The following is a 22217-nucleotide window of genomic DNA, read 5'->3' as shown; positions in this document are numbered from 1 at the left end:
TTTCATTTTCCTGCCTGCAGAAAAGCCAAGAATTTCAAGTTTTAAGCGTGCACGCGAGTCATTTTAAGTCTCTAGATCTTTCTCCCTGAAAGTCCCTGTACAGAAACTCCGCGGGGAGTCTAAATATAGCAACAGCACCCCCCCCCCGCCCCCCCAGCCCTCAGACCCGGCCCTCGCGCAGCCGGAGGATTGGAGAGCTTACTCCAGGGCGCTCTCTGCATCTGCCTCGAATAGCAGGGCACGGAACAATCTCTCTTGCACCTCCACAGCGCGTGGGTGTGAAGTGTATTAGAGGAAAACGAGAGCGACGCTGGGTATTGGTGCTTGGTGCACAGTCAATCACGTGGCACCGCTACCAGCTGCACCGAGCGGCTCTGAGGTAGTGCCCGCCGAGAAGCTTGGGGAAAAGGAGGGAGGGCAAGCAGGGTCCTGCCAGTGGCCAGGAGCCGGCAAGAGGGCTTCACGAAAATAATAATAAAATTAAAAAAAAGTAAAAGTGAAGCATTTAAATGGAACTACTGCCAGAGGCAGAAAGGAGCTGTCGCGGGCGTGGGTGTGTGTACAGGAGGGAGTTGGGAGAGTATGTATCTCCGAGGGGCGGAGACATCTGAAATAAGCCTTTTGCTTTAGCATTGCCTCGGTTTTAGCCTTCGGGAAGGAATAAGGCACACGGACTCACTACCTTACAACGATGCGCTATGGTTTTGTAGTGGGAGTTTAGTTCTTCCTTCAGTTTAACTTAGTGATCATTTTCTTTCATACTTTTGGGGGGGAGGGAGTTCAGGGGGGAGGTGGTGGGGGAGAAGTCTGCTCTGTTGGAAGAAGTTCCCAAGCCTGGCTTCCTTTCAGTTTCCCCACGCTGACTGTGATGTTTAACTCTTATGCTTTATAATACAGGGTTGCTGAAGGCCAGAGGCCGCAGCCTGTGGCACTGTGGCCTCCCTCCCCACCAAGGGCGGGGGCCTTGGGCCTCCAGAGTGTCAGAGGTGATGGGGGACCCAGCCAGTCTTAACTGGCGACACGTCTCTCACCGTGTAAGTTATAGAATACAGGGGTAGGGTGGCGACTCTGAGAAGCCATTGTCCTGGGCTTTCCACCCTCCAGGATTTTTCTCCCAGGCACTGGGGCCACCGTCACTGCCCAGACTTCGCAGTTTTATGACTCTCTCGGACTTAAACGGAAATTTCTTGACGGAGGCAACAGGGTTCGTTTTCCCATGCTTGGAGCCGCTGTCAGGCAGAGCCCCCAGGCAACTCGTTAACCGCGAAGGAGCCACTTTGGAGTTTTTACGCCCTCCCCATACTCCACCCCCCGGACTGGGAAGGATGGCCAGGTACTCGAAGACTTGCCGTCTGATGCTGGGATGGAAAGTCACAGCCCGCAAGCTGGAGTAAGCCGCGGGGAAATGCCGGGTCCCCGCCTCGCGGTCTCGGCAGTGGTGGTCTGTGGATCTGCACACTGAACTGCCAAAGACTCCACAGCTGTGCGGGGACCGAGAGCCACTATCCCAAGCGTCGCCCCGCGCGCCGGCTCGGGGACTGATTGGTACCTGAAGGGCAGGGCAGGGCCGTTCCCGCTCACACACCCTTTGCAGAAGGATGGCAGGACCTGGCGCGGCAGCCTAGCGGCGGGAGAGAGCAGCGACCTGCATCTCCAGTTTTTACTGAGGGCACGAGGCCGACTAACCTTCGGGACAGCTCCAGAGCCCCAGAAAGAACCAAACCAAACTCGCGCCTCGAGAGGGGCTTCCGAGCCCTGTCTCCTCCCGGGGAGGGGGCAGACGCAACTGAGCGTGGAGAGTGGGGGAAGAGAAGAAAGGGGGAGCCTGGGGCTGGGTGTGCGCGCGTGGGAGCGCGCCTCGGAGCGCCCAGCACTCCCCATTTCAGCCCCGGGGGCAATTCGGATGGAGGGAGTGGTAGCCGCGGGAATCAGAGGAAGCAAGAAAAACCTTCTCAAAGTGACGCCTCAAACAGGTCCTGCTTTCGAATTCAAAGCTAACGGCTGCTAGAAATCGGGACTCCTCTGCCTCCTCCGCACACCCCCTTCCGCCCCAGCCGCGAAGCCCCGATGGTTTGCTAAGCTGCTTGCTTTCCCACCCCCGACTCAGAGGTCGCGGGCCAGCGGGCGCCTGGTCCGCCGCGGCTTCCTCCTTGAAACCCGCCAGCGCGCATGAGGCCGCTGCCCCCGCCGCAGGCACTGGGGCCCCCCTCGCAGTGCCCGTGGTGATGCCATGCCCCGCCACCACGCGGGAGAGGAGGGCGGCGCCGCTGGGCTCTGGGTGAAGAGCGGCGCGGCGGCGGCGGCGGGCGGGGGGCGCCTGGGCAGCGGCATGAAGGATGTGGAGTCGGGCCGGGGCAGGGTGCTGCTGAACTCGGCGGCCGCCAGGGGCGACGGCCTGCTGCTGTTAGGCACCCGCGCGGCCGCGCTTGGCGGCGGCGGCGGCAGCGGCGGCCTGAGGGAGAGCCGCCGGGGCAAGCAGGGGGCCCGGATGAGCCTGCTGGGGAAACCGCTCTCGTACACCAGTAGCCAGAGCTGCCGGCGCAACGTCAAGTACCGGAGGGTGCAGAACTACCTGTACAACGTGTTGGAAAGACCCCGAGGCTGGGCGTTCATCTACCACGCGTTCGTGTGAGTACCCGCGCCCCCGCGCGCCCCTCGCGCGCCCCCAGCCACGCCCGCTTCGGGGGGCCAGTGTGCCTGGCCCCCTGGGACGCGCTCCGTGCCCACGCCCTGGCTCGGTGCGCACGCGTGCACACACACACACACACGCACACACACACACACACACTCGCGCGCACACGTGGTGGCTTTTATTTCTTTGCACGTGTTTATGGTCCTCCTCATAGAACCTTCCACCTCCTTCAACCCCACATTTCCCACCTCTACAGGCTGAACCTTCTCCCCGAGCACACTTAATGAGCTGTCCGGTAGCTGTAGGCACCAAAGGCGGGAGCCAGGCAGACAGGGGACCGAAACTGCGCGGATAATTGGGAGCGATTAGGTCCCGAGATACGTAAACTTCAACCCAGCCCGGCGCGGGGGAGCTGGGAAATGGCAAAGGGAGGACGTGCGCCCGTGTGAGGCTCGTGCGAGTTTACTGGAGAGGTTCGGAGGTGATGGCAGGGTAGGTCAGGGTGGAGAGTGGAGAAACAGAGGGTTGGGTCCTCAGTCATGGGGGCAGAGCTGGGGAAGCTGCTGCTTGGTGAGGAGAGTAGCTCGATTTTAAGTGCGCCCGGAAACACGCCTCACCACCAACCCAGCCACCACCAACGGAAAATCTGTCACTGCATGTAGCCCTTCCTGCCACAGAAGTGCCCAGGGTCTAGAAGAGGCGAGCAGGGCCGAGCAAAGTGATGCTCCCGCGTTGTGGCAGAGGCCAATGGGGAGTCTGGGTCGCAGGAGCCCGGGCATAAGTGCCATAGCAGAAGCGCAAACGGGCCGCCCAGGACAGGGATCAAGGCAGAGGGTTAAGTAGGCATTTGTGGCGCTGAGTCAAAGTGTGTGTGTGTTAAGTCAGCCTTCCCCATCTAGCACGGAATGCTTAATGAGAAAATGATTGGAAGCAAATGTTTATTTTCCCCTTAGGCATTTAAAACCTTTCAGTGGATTTAAAGTTTACTACTGTTTTTCCCACAATGTCCATTCATTCAGTCTCCTGGTAGAGTTAGGTTTATCTGGACATTTTAAGGCAATTTTTATGCCATTGCACCCTCTTTAAGTCTTTCTTTTTTCTTCTTCTCTTTTTCTCTTTTTAGTTATTTTTTCTGCTTTTTTAATGTTAAAATGAAATATAAAGACACCAGCCTTAGGAGACCGGTAGAGAAAGTTAGTCACTGATACTTTTCTTATTTCCTAGTAAATCGGTTTTGACCACATGAACTAGATTTCTTTCAGAAATGAGGCATGCCATGCACCTGGGATAGAAGATTGGCAACACCAGAAACATTTTTTGAAATAACATGGAAGAAGGGGCTGGTTTTGTAAATAGGTGAACCTGGAATTTGACCACGTAGGAGTCAGGAAATTGGTGGAGTCTAAAATCTGTGGGGCTCTGGTGTCTGGAAAATTTTACAGTCCCAGATTGATGTGAACATGTAACATTAGCTGGAATATTCCAGCCAACTTTCCATCTTACAATGGACACAAGGAAAACGTTGTGTTGCATTATTATTACATCAAAAGGTATAACTTTTATTATTCACTTATGTAAGATTCACATTGATTTAGATGTGGTTACTGTAACAAATGATAGACTTAGAGAAACATTACTGATGCTTTTCATGTTAATCCACTCTGAGTTGATACATAATTAATCCTACTACCTAATGAGCCTGATAAATTATTTTGACCTATCAAGATGTACTAAAACATTTGGCGATAATGATCTGTGCTCAATTTGGCAGCAAAATATATACTGTATGGATAATGACATATTTTTTACAAGAGTATGATTAAAATACTTATAACTTTGAATGTACAATATGATGCTATTTATGGCCTTTCATTTTGGGTAAATTATGCGTTGCCTATTCAGAGAAGATTAAAAACAAAGTTGGTTGATGCTCTTACTTTATATGTCTTATGTGTTGCCCTTGAACCTGAATGAGGGATTGTAATGCAACATTTTTATCAATATATTTGTGTTTAACAGGTTTTTATAGCCTTACAGAACTTTCTGAATTTTGACATGATTTCTTTAAGAGGTTCAAGTTTGAATAATTCTCTATTCACCAGGCTTAATAATCAGTCTATAATTTCTTTAGTGGTAGATATGAAATAAATTATGTATTTGTCAATACAATGTGCTAATGTGAAGTTTTGTGTTATACATTTTTAGAGTCTGAAATTGTAATGTTTGAGTAATTAGATAGGGGTGCTAGGTCCACATTAGAACAAAGAGGGAATAAATAGTATCATTTTCTGGGAAGATTGTGCAACTACAGCCGAACCCTAGGGGACAGGCCACTTTGGCAGTTGCTGTTTATGATTTTAAACAAGCTTTAGAATAGCTGGAATTTACACACCAAATTAATAAAGGCAAGTTACTTTAAGCTGTGAGTCTAACAAGACTATTAGTGATAAAGGAAATTAGAAGAAAACAATTTCTAGAGGGGTATAACTAACTAATACCCTGACAGCCTGGGAATCCCCAAATCATACTTTAATAACAGTTTTTGTAGCACATTAAGCTTCTTGCCAAGAACAAGTGCACCGTGATTAATGAGGTACTTCGGGGATGGATTTACTTGGTAGACCCATGTTTTCACTACCAGAAGCAAGAAAAGCATGTTTAAAGTTAGTTTCACATAACGAAAAGTATTTGTTATAGATGCAAAAATCACTATTATAATGATATTTTAATGGTATAAAATGTGGTGTCAAGTGTATTTATCCTAGCCTACTGATGAGATGGTTGACAAGAACAAGAGGTGACCTACTTCAAATACTTTCTTCCCATCTTTTTAAATTAGTGGTGATTAGGAGAGTTCATTCCCTTCCTGTTCTTTAGTATTTACTAGACAGCTATGTTTCCTGTTTCCTGACTTCAGCTGTTCTTCAGTTCAGTAGACAAGCTATTCAAATATGAGGACATATTTCTTTGAATGTTGTTTGTCTGTTTTTAATTCCTCCTCTTTTTCGGAAAAGTGTAGAAGAATAATGGTAGAAGTAGGGGAACACGTGATGGGGCTCCATATATAAATTTGCATTGATGCAGCAAATGTGCTTCTGAGAAATAGCATGGGAAACATCGTGGCCGATACATCTAACTCATCACTTTGTCCAGTGTATCTTTGTCTGGTATAACGCCATGGATCAGAATTTCTAGATATTTTAAACTGGAAGAACTAGTCCAGTCACCAAGCTAGGTACCTGGAAGTCATCCTTGATGCCTTCGTTTTTCTCATACTTGCTCCCGCTGGCCATTCAAATGATCGTTAAATCCTGTCTATTCACTGATAAATGTTTTTTTTCAAACCTAGTCTGTTTTCTCCTTTGCGACAGCCACAATCTCTGTTTCTCAATGTCTCTCTGTTGGATTATGTGTAGCATTCTCCTACTTAATCATTTAGCTTCTGTTCTCAGCTTTCTGGCTCTCTGCTTTGACACCATCGTGATCTCCCTAAAATGCAAATATTATCATATCATCCCCTTGATTAAGTCTTTCCATGAGACTTCACCATTCATTCATTCATTCATTCATTCATTGATCCACCTGCAAACATTTGAGTGTCCATCATGTGCTAATCCCCAATTAATAAGGCAAAAGCCTCCATTTGTAATGAGGGAAGGGATTCCACAATGGAATGACTACAAGCTTGTGAACAAGTATAAACCAATGTTATTGGTGCTGTTATAGAGACAAGTACAAAGCTGCATGTGAAAAAGAGAGGGAAGTAGAGATGAAGGCAGAAAAGTCAGCACCGGATTCAAAGAGGAACTGAGGTTTGAGCTGAGTTTTCACAAATGAGTAGTTAATTTTGAGATGGGAAAAGCAAGAGGAAATGAGTAAGCCTGGTAGAGAAAAGAGCTTGGGAAAAAAATATGGAATTGTGAATCAATACAGTAATTCTAGGTACTGTTAAGTATTTGCAGGATGCGGGTAGACACAAGAAAAGAAGGTAGCACAAAAGGCACACATATCTGAACTTGGATGGTCTCAGATGCTAGCCATGAAATCTGCTCTTTATCTGGTTGGCAGTAGTGGTCATTGAATAGTGATAGTTAAAGGAATGATATAATTTTGGAAAGATCTTGGATTGGCTCAGTAAATAAGTTGGAGAGTGCAAAGTGGAGTCAGTACGGCCTATAAAAAGATAATAGCACTTGTCTAAGTTTTCCATTCATTCTTATATTCTTTTATCCATAAATTCATTCTACGAATGTCTGTTGACTACCTACTATGTGTCATGAACTGTTCTAGAAAGGTGAGAGATGATTACCTAAGGAACTTAGGCAGTAACTGTGGAGACGAGAAGGAGGAGTTTACTTAGAGAAATGTTACATAGATAGAACTGGCAGATTGTTTTCACCAGTCTGATGTGTGGTGTGAGAAGGATGATTCTGACTTGGATGATATGGGAAATGGAAGTACCCCAAACTACTATTATATGGAACAAAGGATGAGGAGCTCACTTGCAGGACAATGTGATGAGTTCAGATTTAGACTTTTTGAGTTTCAGATTTGTAAGACATTTAGGTGGAGATTGTAAGTGGTAAAAACTCAATAGTGGACCAAGTACACTTGGTCTCTTTCAACCAGAACCATTTCTGGCACGTAGAGAGCACTCAATAAAATATTTTTGAATGAATAAATGCTTTTATAAATCTAGAACTTAATCTAAATATCTAGATTAGATATTTATATGTGGAAGCCTCTAGCAATGTTGTGGTAGTTAAAGCAATGAATAGAATGTGAGATAGCCCAGAGATGCAGAGGAAGATGAGGACATGGTAGAGGATAGAGTCTGGGGAATACCAACATCAAAAAGTGAATGGAAGAGTAGGTGTCCACAAAAAAGCCTGACAGAGCAACCAAAAGGCCAAGGAAAAAGCCAGGAGACCTTATTTTTATAAAAGCAAAGAAAGAAGTTTGTAGTCTTCAGTTTCCAGTGCTGCAGAAGGGACTAGAAAAAGTGTGTAAGATTTCATTGGATTGGTCATGAAGGAGGTCACTGAGCGCCTTTGCTGCAGCAACTGCAGTGGAATGTTGAGGGTCACAAATGTGGTGTAAGTGTATTGAGGATGTTAAGAGTTCAGAAAGTGGAGACAGTAGAGTAAGTTAAACTCCAAATTCCTTGGAACAGCTCACAAGACCTCTCATAACTAGGCCTCTGCCCATCTTTCTTGCCTCATGGATAATTTATACCCTGAGCCCCAGCCTTACATCCTGTGTCTCATGCCATGCCTTTGCTCATGCTGTTCTCTTGGACTCTTCCCACTTCTTCCACGTTGGCTGTCCAGCTCCTACTGTTTCTTCAAAACACAATTCAAGGATCACTTCTTCTTGGGCGTATCTCCCCATGCCAGAACCCCTTGTCTCAGGTTCCATGGCACTCTAGGAATACCATTATAATGGTCCTTGTTCAACTGGGTTATCATTGTGTACTCACCACCAGAAGGTGAGCTCCCCACACACAAATTCTACTTATCTCTGAATCCCAAGCACCTACCGTGTTTCCCCCAAAATAAGACCTAGACGGACAATCAGCTCTAATGCACCTTTTGGAGCAAAAGTTAATATAAGACCCGGTGCTATGTTATGTTATGTTATGTTATGTTATGTTATGTTATGTTATGTTATGTTATGTTATGTTATGTTATGTTATGTTATGTTATGTTATGTTATGTTATAGACCCGGTCTTATAGTAAAATAAGACCAGATCTTATATTAATTTTTGCTGCAAAAGACACATTAGAGCTGATTGTCCAGCTAGGTCTTATTTTCCAGGAAACACGGCAGCAAGGTGCCTTGTATCTAGTAGATCCTCAGTAAATGTTTATCTAATTAGTAAGTAAATAATTTCCTTGGAATTCTTCCAGAGAGGAGTTTCACAGTGAACCAAAGCTGAAGGAAATACCAAATCTTTTTGGTTTTCTTGGAATATACTGATGATTCATTTAAGAGAAGAATGATATAAGGCTGGAAGTAGACCGATTTCTTTGCTCTCAACTTTCCCACTCATTAGCTTTGTGACTTGGAATAAGTCATTTCACCCTTTTGGGTCTCTAAATCTTTATCTGTGAAATGGGCACAATAGTGTCTTGTGATCCAGCCAAGATGATGGAGGATACTGTGGATTAGCTAAAATGCTATCATAAAGAGAAGTATTTATAATAAGAAGTGAACTGATTTTTTTTTTTTTTTTTTTTTTTTTTTTTTTTTTTTTTTTTTTTTAATCATTTCCCTGCCTTATCTCTGAGTTTCAGGGCCATCTCCTAATTGACCACTTCAAATTTGCTCTTAATTCCTGGTGAGGTCTATGTGCCACATGTTGCCAAAGTGATCTTTCTAAAAAGTTAACTGGAACACATCACCCCTCTGCTTGGAGGAAGAATCTCTTTATTGACTACCTCCACCCAATTCCTTCAAGGCAAGAGCTCTCTCCATCTTCTTCTCTGCTATATCACCAGCACGCAGAACAGTGTCTGCCACAGAAGATGCCCCAGGCATACAGATTGATTCACTTACTGGTACTCCAAATCTCCAAAACATGTTACAGGTTTCCTAATGGGAGATGGAATTTTGCTTTCTGGGCCATTCTCTGTGTCAAGACTCAGACCCGATGAGTGACTTAAAGTGCTCCATATACCCTTCAAATCAATCTGTTTTTAGAAATTTAAATAATGCTATAGTATTTGAGGATCATATTACAATTAAAAATGTTGAAAGTGTAAAAATATTAGTATTTGGGAATATTATGGTCTAAAAGAAGTGAAACGTAAGAATATTTCAAAATGGAATGAAGTCTTGATATAAGAAACACTATAAACAAGGATGATAGCAAGCAAGCAGCCTTTTGATTATTGCTTGCAAAAAAGTGGTGCCAGTTTTAATTTTTAATTGCGAATGGCTATTTTGGCAGATGAAAATGCCAGCAGAACATATTTCATCCTAGCCCAGTGGTGTGAAACTATTTAAAATACAATTTTTGAACAGCCATAGCTCATTGTTATATTTATGATTTGTAGATGTTTCCATTTGATTTTTCTTCAACAATTTACAAGCCTTCTATCTGAAGTTTTATTTTGTTGCAGCTTGAGAGATTGATTGGCCACACCACTGCATTTTTTCATAATTATTAAAATTCTTTGAGGGGTCTTAGAGTTTCGGGTGATCTTTTAATCCTTTCAGTTTGTTTAAAGAATGAACTCAATGTATTGAAGTCATCTATTGAAGACTAAATGTATTGAAGTCATCTATTTCTGAACTTAAATATGTGTGTATAGATATGTATTATACATATACACACAAATGCACATACAATATATACATACATACACTGTATCCTTTAGCAGACAGCTTGTTAGTGCAAATATTTACAAATACCTTATTTTTGCTCATCTAAAAGTAAATCAGACATTAGAATAAAAAACAACTTAAAAATAAAAAGAATCTTAAAGTTCCTGTTGATAATAAGGAAATTGTATCATAATTTGAAAGATACTTAAATTTAAGTATATACAAAGAGATACACTTTTTATAAATTTAGTCATAGTGTTCATTATTTTCATTTATAGTACCTGTGAGGTAATTCTAGAATCTCTCTTTCTTCTTCATTCAGTGGCAGGATGACTTTTTGTAATGATCATGTTATAATTTCTCTTTTTAAAAACAGACAGTCCAGTTTAATATTTAATTAACAGCCAAATGTGTAGCAGTCAGTGTGCTAAATGCTGGTGATTCAAAAGAGGGAATGATGTAGACCTTTACTTCAAGGAAATTCCACTGGGGAATATGATTAGATTTGGATCTAATTATCAACTTTACCTTTGCTGATTTGATGATTATGAGCAAGTTGCTTCGAATACCATCTGCTTAATCTGTAAAATAGGAATAATAATATTATATCAAGGTATTATAATATTTTGCATATATAACATATATGTATATAATTACACTTAGCACGGTGGCTGTTCTTAAAAATAGAAAATGGAGGTATGTGGTGGAGGGCTGTATTGCTATGTTAAAGGTTCAGGATTTTATCCTGTGGGTGATAGGCAGTCTTTGAGGTAGGTGACATTTAGGGAGGTAACAATGTCATTAAATTTCTATTTTAGATTGATCACTCTGTCAGGTATGCTATGAATGATGGCTTAAAAGAGACGACCTGGAGGTAGGAGATCCATTTTGAGACTGTTGTTCCAACTTAGGCAAGATATAATTAGGACTTAGTCTGGGGCAGTGGTAGTAAAGAGAAAGAAAAAAAATATGCTGATAGAATTGAAATATATTAATGAATGAGTGAATGTGGAATATGAGTAAGAGAGAGAGATTTGTTATTTCCCGATTTCTGGTTTGGGTGGTTGGCTAGATAATGGGATCATTAACTGAGATCAAGAATACAGGTGAAGCAACAGGTTGAGGGGAATGTTGGAAATGATAAAATGAGTTTAGCTTTGGAGCTGCTGAGCTTTCTGTGACAGTGAGACTTCCAACTATATATGTCCAGCAGCTGTGAATGAAGATTTAAAACATAAAATTACAGACACGAGAGCATGTAAAGAAAGAGAGAACAATAGCTCAAGGATGGAAACCTGGGGAATACTAACATGTTAGGGTAAACAGAGGAAAAGGGGAATGAAATGGAATAGATAGCAAGGAATCATCAGACAAAAATATGGTCAGGTGGACAGCAACCAAGGCCCAACTACAACAGGAGGGCACACACAACCTACACAAGCAACACACCTGGAGCACCTGGCTCAGGTGTCCAGGGAGACTGCACCACTGGGCCCCACAGGACACCTACTATATAAGGATACTCTACTACGAGCAGGAGATATAACACCTCTACTTAATACATAGAAACAAACACAGGGAGGCAGCCACAATGGGAAGACAAAGAAACATGTCCTAAATGAACAGAACAAAGCTCCAGAAAACAAAGTAAACAAAATGGAGACAAGCAACCTACCAGGTGCAGAGTTCCCAACGCTGGTTATAGGGATGCTCACTGATCTCAGGGAGAACTTTAACAAAGATATAGAGAACATAAAAATGAAGATAGAAAACATAAAAAAGAACTAGTCAAAAATGAAGAATACAATAACTGAAAGGAAGGATACATTAGAGGGAATTAACAGTAGATTAAATGAGCAGAGGATCAAATCCTCAATTTGGAAGATAAGGTATCAGAAAGCACCCAATCAGAACAGCAAAAAAGAGAAAAAGAATCTGAACAAATGAGGACAGTATAAGAGACTTCTGGGACGGCATCAAGTGGACTAAACTTTGCATCATGGGGGTACCAGAAGGAGAAGAGAGGAAGGAATTGAAAACCTATTTGAAGTAATAATGATGGAAAACTGACCTAACTTGGCGAAGGAAATAGACATACAAGTCCAGGAAGTGCAGAGAGTCCCAAACAAGATGAACCCAAACAGGTCCACACCAAGGCACATCACAATTAAAATGTGAAAGTCTAAAGACAGAGAGAATCTTAAAAGCAGCAAGAGAAAAGAAGTTAGTTACCTTTAAGGGAGCTCCTGTAAGACTGTCAGCTGATTTCTCAACAAAAACTTTGCAGGCCAAAAGGGATAGGCATGAAATATTCAAAGTGATGAAAAGCCAGGATCTACAACCAAGATTATCCAGTAAAGCTATCATTTAGAATCCAAGGACAGATAAAGAGCTTCCCAGATAAGAAAACGCTAAAGAAGTTTGCCCCCACAAAAACAGTATTACAAGGAATATTAGAGGGACTTCTTAAGATGAAAAGAAAATAAAAAAATACGAATAATAAAATGGCAATAACTACATTTCTATCAACAATTAATTTGAATGTAAATGGATTAAATGCTTCGATCAAAAGACATAGGATGGCTGAATGCATAAGAAAACAAGACCCATACATATGCTATATATATAAGAGACTCACTTTAGATCAAAAGTCACACACAGAGTGAAAGTAAAAGGATGGAAAAAAATATATTTCATGGAAATAGAAACAAAACAAAACATAACAACTGAGGTAGCAATACTTATACCATACAAAACAGACTTTAAAACAAGGCTATAACAAGAGATAAAGAAGGATCCAGTAATCGCACTTCTGGGTATTTATTTGAAGAGATCCAAAATATTACTTTGAAGGGACATGTGTATCCATCTGTTTATTTGCAGCATTATTTACAATAGCCAAGATATGGAGGCAACCTGGATATCCATCAGTGGATGAATGGATAAAGAAGAGGTGGTACATATATACAATGGACTATTTCTGAGCCATAAAAAAGAATGACATCTTGTCATCTATAACAACATGGCTGGAGCTAGAGGGTAATGTGCTGAGCGGAATAAGTCAGACAAAGAAAGAACAAATATCATATGATTTCACTTATATGTGGAATCTAGAGAACAGAATAAATGGACAAACAAAACAGAAACAAGCTCATAGATATAGAGAGCATTTTGATGGTTGCTGGATTAGGGGGTTGGGGGACTGAGTGATGGGAGAGAAGTGATTAAGAGATACAAATTGATAATCACAAAATAGTCATGTGGATGTAGAGTATAGCATGGGTAACAGTCAGTAGTATTGTAGTAACTATGTGTGGTGTCAGATGGGTATTAGATTTATTGGGGAGATCACTTCGTAGGTTATATAAAAGTCTAATGATTGTGTTGTATATCTGATACTAATATAATATTGTATGTCAATTTTATAATTGAAAAGTAAAAAAAAATATATTTAAAAAAAAGATTATCAGATGGTCATGGTAACCCAGAGAGGATATCCCGAGCATTTCAAAAAAGAGTCAATTATGAAATGTAGAGAGTAGGGAAGATTATTTATCACAAACAACAGTCATTTTAATTATCGATTATGTGCTGAACATTTTTCTAAATTCTTTATGCACATTAACTCTTTTAATCCTCAGAATAGCCCTAAGAGATATTATGAGTATCGTCATCTTCTTTTAACAGACCCGAATATTGAGGTATGAAGAAGTTCAATAACCTGTACAATGTCAACCACAGAGTTAATGGCAGAATAGGGCTTTGAACCAAGACAAATTGGCTGAGAGCCCATGTTTTTTGCCCCTATTGTTTGATTGTGGATGGTCCCTGTGGGCGCAGGGCCCCTCCTATCATAATTACCAAAACTACTCTCGGGTCTAGCATAACTCTTAGCAATGTAGTATGGTAACCTTGATGATAGGCTCTTGGAAACTGCCTCTTTAAGCAAAGCAATTGTATAAAGAAACTAAAATTTTACCATAGTCTAATTGATATAAACAAGAGTTAAGTTGGCATATTTCTGGTCACAAAAACATCACCAAACTTTTAAATAAATACCCCAAACACTTCTAATATTAAACAGTGAAAAAAAATAAATTGAAATAAATTTCTTATACATATGTTAAAAAAATTTAATAAAAAGAAGATAATTATTTTCCAACGCACTTATTCCATGTCTGGGTTACAGGTGGACAAACCCCATCATGGCAGCTCAGGGTACAAGGTGGGAACCACTCTGGACAGGACGTCCTTCCTTTGCAGGACCACTCACACCCACACTCACACTCACTTAGACTGGGACAATTTAGACACACTAGTTCACCTCCCGTGCACATTTTATGATGTGGGAGAAAACCCACGTAGACATGGGGAGGACGTGTAAACTTCACACAGACAGTGGCCCTGGCTGGGAATTGATATTGAATGAAATGGTGTTATTTGAGGACCTGCTGTATATGTACAATAAATAGCTGTTGAAAAAACTGAGTGACAGTTAAAATCCCTTATAACCTAGCATAAAGAGTTAGTTATGTATAACCTGGTAGTATTAGGAATGCTTGTTTCTCTGTCTTCAAATTCTAACCAGCTCTAATTTTTCCATAAAGTTTTTCCTGGTAGCTCTGGCTTATTTCCTTATCCTTATTTACCTCCCATAGCTTTTATTATTTGGACCATATATTTCAGCCCTTAATTACATTCTTGCATTGTCTTCTAATTGGATTATTTATCCAATTTTTCACACACACAAAAATTGTGTCTAAAGAAACCAAAGTACCCTCTTCTTTTGTATGTTCTGTGGAATCAAGCCCAGATTTTCATTCTTTATTTTTAATCAAAATTCACCTAGCGTATTGCTACCAGGGGTACTATTTGAATGTCATAACTTTTTTTTTTTTTTTTTAAAGGAATTTCCTTAAGTTCTGCTAGTTTAAATTGTGGAACAACTTGCATTGAGGACCCAAATTGTTATAACAACTTCTTAATACCATTTTCTAGGAACATTAAATTCCTAATTTATACTTTCATTGCAGAATGCCTATGATTCCTTAAAAAAATAACAGCCATTGCTTCATTTAATCTTCATAATGGCTGAATATAGAACCATTTGCTCCAAACTGATTTTATAGGATTTTCTTTCTTTAACCTAATAAATAAAATACTCTTGTTTTCTTTACACTAATATGAATACATTCCATTTATCCTCCACGATTCTTTCATCCCCCTCCCACAGATAAATTTTTCCTGGACTTTTCTTCCTTTCTCTCCTATTTATTTCATTGTTCTCCCTCCCCCCAATTAAATTGCTCCTAGTTTTGTTTGTTTGTTTGTTTTTGTTCTCTGTGCATCTGTCTTTCTGGAATGGTGTTTCTCTTCATTGCTTTTTATCATGTTGTATAATTTGATTTCTCTTCCTCTTAAAGCTGTCTGCTCTTAATCAAGAGATGCACTGACCCTGTAATTCCTTACAAGCTCCAAAAGTGCACTACAAGTAGACAGGCTACCTAATGTACACATCACACTGCAGTAATTAACAGTGGCCTCTAGAAAGATGCAGGGGTTAGAGAACCTTACTTTTCTTGGAGTTTCAGTTAGGCTCGCATTTCTTAGAAAACAAACGAGTGAAGCCTTAAAATTTCCCTGAGGTTTTCTAAAATCTATTATTTCTGAAACCTGGGAATACTCAGATGTACAGTGAGTAATTTTTAAAAGAGCATACTTTCTATTTTGGAAGTTGACTACTATATGTAGTTGAGAAATAAATTAGAAATTATTTTTATTCTAGGTGGAATTATTATAGAAAAGGCACATTAAAGTCTAAATATGTTTGTAACATAGTTAAATAGCAGTTAACTTAAAAATGTTTATCACATAGACTGTTATAGTTATTATGAGTTTCCCTAGTGAGCCAAGAAATAATCTATAATTTGTCAGCAGAAAACTGTAGTTTTCCTGTTTAATTGGAGATTAAAGCATGGACTCAAAATGCAAGTTGTCAAAGGAGTCCATGTGAAATTAAAAACCACCTGTATTTTTTCGTAGTTGGAAATTTTTTCAAAGCACAGACCTGGTGGAAGCTATTCCCACAACCTTTTATAGAATAGAAACCAAGTTTAGGGCTCCCATTTCTCTAAACCTGTTTTGTCTCACACCTGAACGAATCTAGGATAGGTTGGAGTTGAGAATTTAGATCCTTCTGTCCATGAGTTGAGTCACTGAATAAATTTCTCAGCTTTTTAATTTATAAAATTAGGACATAATTCTTCAGTGTTTGTTTAGTAACCTGACCTTATACTATGTGTAAGTCCCTGAATTGGATGTACAGGGCTGAACAGAAATAAAACGTAGCCTATTCTCTCCAGGAATTTTTCCTCCAGAAGAATATTAGTTTCCTATTTATTGAGCTACAAAAACCATCTCCCTGAACTGACTTGGGATAAAAGCAAAGGTTGGCCCTTCTCCAGCAGCATTTAGCTATGTCTCCTATTGAAGGGTTACAAGGTAAACTCTAGGATCACCGTATAAGAACTGTTGATTGCCAGTTTTCTTGGCCCCTTGGGAAACTTTGGAGCTTGGTGAGCAGCTGCCTGTGCAGGTGGGCGTTCTGCTCAGGGCATTCCCACACGAAGACCAAACATAGGAGTTCCCACTGATCACAGTAATTTCCAAAGAGTAGTAATTAAACTAGTTAAACTAAATGTTCTAGTTAATAAAACATTCTGAGTATGTTTAATTTGCTCCAAAGTATTTTTTAAAATAGGAAAAGAAAAACTAATGCTTCTTCATAATACTTTAGGGATGTTATTTTTTTTCATCTAAAATGGCTTATGAACAATAATGTGAACTGAAAGTTATGTTTTTAATCAAATGAAATGCCTGTTTATTTTCAGTATGCACTCTAATTTTCTAATATTAACTTTATTATTCTAGTACATGAAAGAAAAATATTATATCTAGCCTTCCATGGGGCCTAGAATTCATTCATTCATTCATTCATTCATTCATCCATTTACTCTTTTTTTCTTTCTTTCTTTCATTCATTTATTCAATATTTGAGTGCCCACCACATACCATGTTCTTGGAACACTTTGGAAATACTCCTTCCCTTTTGATTTTGACTGACTTATTCCAGGCTTGTGAAAAAATGATTCTTTTCTTCAACTAGAGAATGAAACTTCAGAGTCAAGGTCAGGTCAGTAAGTGTAAGAAGGGTTGTTCATTGTCATCCCTAAGGTGTTCTTGATCCATCTCCTTAGGACTACAACCTAACCCTTCAGTTGTATTTGTGAAGTAGATAGGCAGTATGGTTAAGGAATTACATCACGAGATTAAATTCATTTTAAATTTTCCATGACAGATGACAAAATCCTATAGTAATTTTGCTCCATCAAATGGAAAAGACAGAGAAGTTGAAGGGCAACACAAATGACTTTGGGAGAACCCATTTATGACCTTCAAGATAGGATCTTGAACCCAAGGGGCATCTGTTCTTACTCATGCAGTCCTTGACAACTAGAAGAAATGACAGTCACTATGTTTAGGGGAAACATTTTTACCAAGCTTGAACATTCATGTTGTCATCCAAGTTGTTTTCTTTTTTTTTTTCCTAAGTAAAGAGCAAGGTAAAATCCTTTAAATTCAGATCCACCAAGGGATAACCACAATGAGATGGTTTAGAATCAGCCGAAAGGAACCAGCTACCTAGTAACACAGTCTTACCTCAATCTTGCACTGAGATGGCCCTGTAGACCTTCCAAACGTGGGACAAGAGACACACAGGAAAGAAAAAAGTATCCAGTCATCACATTTGTGCCAATCATGTTGACTTGTAGACAGTCATTCTGACCACCAGTTTGGTTTGACCATACTGCAGTGGCCCATTATTCCCTTCTCTTAGTAAAAGGCAATAGTAGTCGTGCCACTGAAAGTGGGAGTTGTCTTTAGCAGGAAAGATTCCCTTACATGGATCCAGAGCTTTTGCTTCCAGTGTTGGATTTGATGTGTTATTTTACAAATTACTGTTCCCAAACTAGTTGGGTCATGCTGCCGAGAGCTGTTTTCCAGAGCTCGTGGGTATGGAGTTTTGTTCCAGGCTTCGGGGCAGGAAGTGAATAATAAAAATAAGTTTATAGATGGCACTAAATTGAGGTAGCTTAGACAACCTTAAACAAGAATAATCAATTAGCTGTCACATTGTGCTAGAGAAAACAATATTCCTCCAATTCAACGGTAGATACCGTAATTTGTAATTGTCATCAATGAGAAATCATCCTTTTTCCTCCAAAAAAGGTTAAAGGCAATTACCTGATTTTTTTTTTTCTTTTTGGTTTGTTGTTGGTCCAAAGTCCCTTTCCACATTGTAATCTTAATATAGATTGCCAAAGCACATGATAATATATTTAAAAGATATATTCACAATAAGTCTATTATATGATTTTGTGTGTTTATTTTTTTTTCTCCTTTTTAAATATTTGATTCATGAGCCACATAGAAAGCTCGTGGTTGCTCCAAAGTAACTGTGTGGGCGTGGTGCAGCAACATAGCATGGCAAGGGCCTGGCCTGGAGTGTTAGCTCTGAGAATGTGAAGGAAGGAGGACAGGAGAGAATTCAAAGGGAGAACTGGAGTTCTTAGTCCCTGTTTAGTCTGGTAGGCAAAAGAGATGAAAGGATCAAAGTTTTCAATGTTTCTAGCAAATGTGATTGCGACCAAGCAGAAGTGGCTTAATTCTATTCTAGGAAGAGACTGGGTGCACGTGTGGACACCTGTTTGGGCTTTGGGAGAGAAAGACAGAGGGCCATTACTTACCAGTGTGGAAGTGATGGAAGAAGACATAATAAAGGTTTTGGGAAAAGAATGTAGGGAGAGTGGTTTAGAGAACACTGGCATTTGGGGAGAAAAAAGGAGAAAGGGGTTTGTGAAAGAGAGAACACGAAGGCTAGGGCAATACAGTATCTACTACAGGAGGACCAAGTCCCAAAGAAGGATTGCAGTGGGGTGAGAGTATCATAAAGAAGAGGAATGAAGATGTAAATGATGTAGAAAGGTGGGATAAAGGAGAAGGGGGCAGAACCTAGAAGAAAACTCCATCTCAGAGTGGACAGCACCTATAGCACCATGTCCTAGGAGAACATCCACTATCACAGGAAAAAAGAAATCATGTCCTGGAAAAATGGCCAAAATAACCCTCCAACTAGGTAGTATGCTGGCACAGCATTCAGTGTCTCGAAAGGCACCCCACCAGGTGAGGGGTGTCCCGGGAGCTATAACTGGAATGGGGCCTCCAGGAGAGAGAGTGGTGTTCAGAGAGCCTCCTGTGAGAGCAGGGAAATCTGGTTTGAAAGCAATTGTGCAGTCCCTTGGAGAGATGCTGATAAGTGCAAAGCAGTTCTAAAGAGTTTGAGATAAGGCACCAAACAGTGCTTGGAGGGGAAAAGGAGGAGACAGATTAGGTTGCCTAACTGACAGTTAAATGGGTGAAGAGAGAGGGAGAATGGTAGATTAGGCAGCAACAGAGTCCAATTAAACCTTTCTTTATTCCTCCAAGCAGCTGGAGGTCTGTAGGAATATAAAAGGTTGGGGGAAAGGTCCCTCTAGAAGGGGAAAGATGAAAGTAGTTGGGAGAAACAAGATCCTGGAAGAGGAAAGATAGGGATTGGTGGTAAATAAAAGTGTGGGGTGGCGGCTTTGGGGTGTGATAATGCAGCAGCGGGAGGTGAATAACAGGGTTTCTTGACCACAGAGAAGGCCCCGATGGAGTTTGGCATGACCAGCAAGAGGACTCAGTTTGTGTGGTCCTAGGAATCTAACAGTAGTGTGCAGGGGAAGTGAAAAGAGCAGATGAAGCCATAACCCAGAGCTGGCAAGTGTGTGGCCAAGGTAAAGGGAATGAGAAATGCTCATAGAAGTCCCACACACTGAACATGTGTGACCTTGGGCAAATCACTAACATCTCTAACGCACCAACCATCTGGTAAATGTGCGAGTGTGAAAGCTCTTTATATAACTGCTGGCGTGCACACACACACACACACACACACACACACACACACACAAATACAAATGGTAGTTTTTTATACTCCCTAACCAAATATAGTCTTTTAGCCCCTTCAGAGGAGGAAACACTGCAATAGGCACATGTGGAATATGTTTAATGAATAAAGGAGGGAATAAATGAATTCACATATTATTTATTTTACTATATATAGCATCGTATATAGTACCAAGATTATATGGTCAGAAATTTCCTGTAGTCTATACAAGCTGACTGAGCTTGAACAAGATTTTTCTCAGAAATCAGGAAATATTTTATAATCCTTTAATTTTTGAATACATGAATAAAGTTTAAATTTGAAAAACTACCAGAGACTACTGCTTTGCACATTTAAGTAATAGGGTTATAGAGCTGGAAGGACCTTTGTTCACCTACTCTAACACTGTCCTTATTTTATATGGGAAAACTGAGACTGCAAAAACATTAAGGCACTTCCTTCAGATCAAACTCTTACTGTGACAGGCAGTGCTGGTGGCCAGGCCTTCCATTGTCCTTACAGAAATAACTTCAATTTTAAGTCTTGTGAGCTGCCCTAACCTTCCTCTTATGAAGATTCTCTGTTTTTAAAAAGATGAATAATGACATTCATTTCAAATGTTGTTGTTGGTTTAACTATTATATGAAGAATATTCTATTAAAAAGAATTTTCGTACCTTTTCACTCTGTGTATTGACAGATAGAATATTTCTCTTTTACAAATTCCTCAAAGCCAGCAAAATATATTAATTTCTATGACTTTTCTTTCTTCTAAAGAAGTCAAATACTGAAGAAAAGGTCTCTTGGGGGGTTAAACAATATATTGACTTGCTCTTTAAAGTCTCCAATAAGTGGATGGATCAAGTAAGAAACAAATTAATATTTATGCCTTCAGTTGCAGCACTGTGGTTTCTTTCTGATATGAAAATTTTGTGGAAAATACCTCTAGAATTTGAGCAAATGAGAGTGAGAGTGGGGAAGAGTACATATCAGTGGTATATGAGGATTCCAAAAGCATCTTCCTCTCTCTCTCTCTCTCTCTCTCTCTCTCTCTCTCTCTCTCTCTCATTATACTTGGTAAATTCAATAGGGAAAAGCAAATGTTTTCATCCAGAAATTCAAATGAGCTCAAACATCTATATTGAAATGTGTCATATTAAAGATGCCTAGCACCCAGTTTATATGCCGAAGAGAGCCTGAGCCAAGACAGTCAAAAATAGGCTGGAAGAGAAGGATGAGATGACCCTAACTTCTGAAAATTCTTTCCCTACTTCATGAGAGGTGAGGCACATCTCCAGCTTTGCAAGCAAATTATATGCATATATATATATATATATATATATGAATGGTTAAAATTTACTTAAACTTGGATTCCACCCTCATGGTATTTCTTTGTCTATATCTAATAATCTTTTAAAATAAAACTTTATTGAGATATAAGTCACATACCATAAATTCACCCATTTAAAGTGTCTAGTTCAATGCATTAAATATAGTTACAGAGGGGCAGCTGGTTAGAGCGCGGTGCTCTTAACAACACGGTTGCTGGTTCTATCCCCACATGGGCCACTGTGAGTTGCGCCCTCCACAACTGGATTGAAACAACTACTGACTTGGGGCTGATGGGTCCTGGAAAAACACACTTAAATCAATAAAAGTTAAAAAAAATAGTTAATCTTTAAATACATATATATATATATATATATATATATATATATATATATATATATATATTTAAGTAATAGGGTTATAGACATATATATATATGGTGTCACAGAGCATCCATCATCACAATTTTAGAACATTTTCATCACCTCAGTAAGAAACACTATATTCTTTAGCACCCCTCTAACCCTCCACTCCAGCCTTAGGTAACCATTAATCTACTTTCTGTGTTTGTACATTTCCCTGTTGTAGACTTGCATATGAATGGAAACATATAATATGTGGTCTTTTGTGACTAGCTTCTTTCAGTTAGCCTAATATCTTCAAGATTCATCCATGCCTAACCTGTATAAGTACTTCATTTAAAAAATATTTTTATTAAAATGTAGCTAATATACAATATTGTATTAGTTTCAGGTGTACACCACAGTTATTCAACACTTATATACATAAAGAAGTGACCACCATGATAAGTCCAGCAACTATCTGACACTGTACCATGCTATCACAATATCATTGACTATATTCCCCATGCTGTACATTACATCCCCATGACTTATT

The 22217-nt window shown here is 40.2% G+C and overlaps 1 protein-coding gene across 2 annotated transcripts in view; it reads left to right on the top strand.

The window, feature by feature from the left end:
• Positions 1-1795: 1795 nt before the first annotated feature.
• KCNQ5 (potassium voltage-gated channel subfamily Q member 5) overlaps positions 1796-22217 on the top strand; it is a 532270-nt gene continuing 511848 nt past the window's right edge. The window contains exon 1 of one of the 2 annotated variants that reach the window (XM_019749337.3): positions 1796-2628. In XM_019749337.3, coding sequence (XP_019604896.3) covers positions 2231-2628 — 398 coding nt within the window. In that variant the 5' untranslated portion in view covers positions 1796-2230. The remainder of the gene's footprint in view (positions 2629-22217) is intronic. The other variant, XM_019749338.3, reaches the window with a different exon arrangement.

This window comes from Rhinolophus sinicus, chromosome 2, assembly GCF_057876585.1.
Source record: "Rhinolophus sinicus isolate RSI-liver-muscle chromosome 2, RSI-T2T, whole genome shotgun sequence".
Taxonomy (NCBI): domain Eukaryota; kingdom Metazoa; phylum Chordata; class Mammalia; order Chiroptera; family Rhinolophidae; genus Rhinolophus; species Rhinolophus sinicus.
Note: the sequence above shows the minus strand (reverse complement) of the source record. Positions and strands in the feature narration are given on the sequence as shown.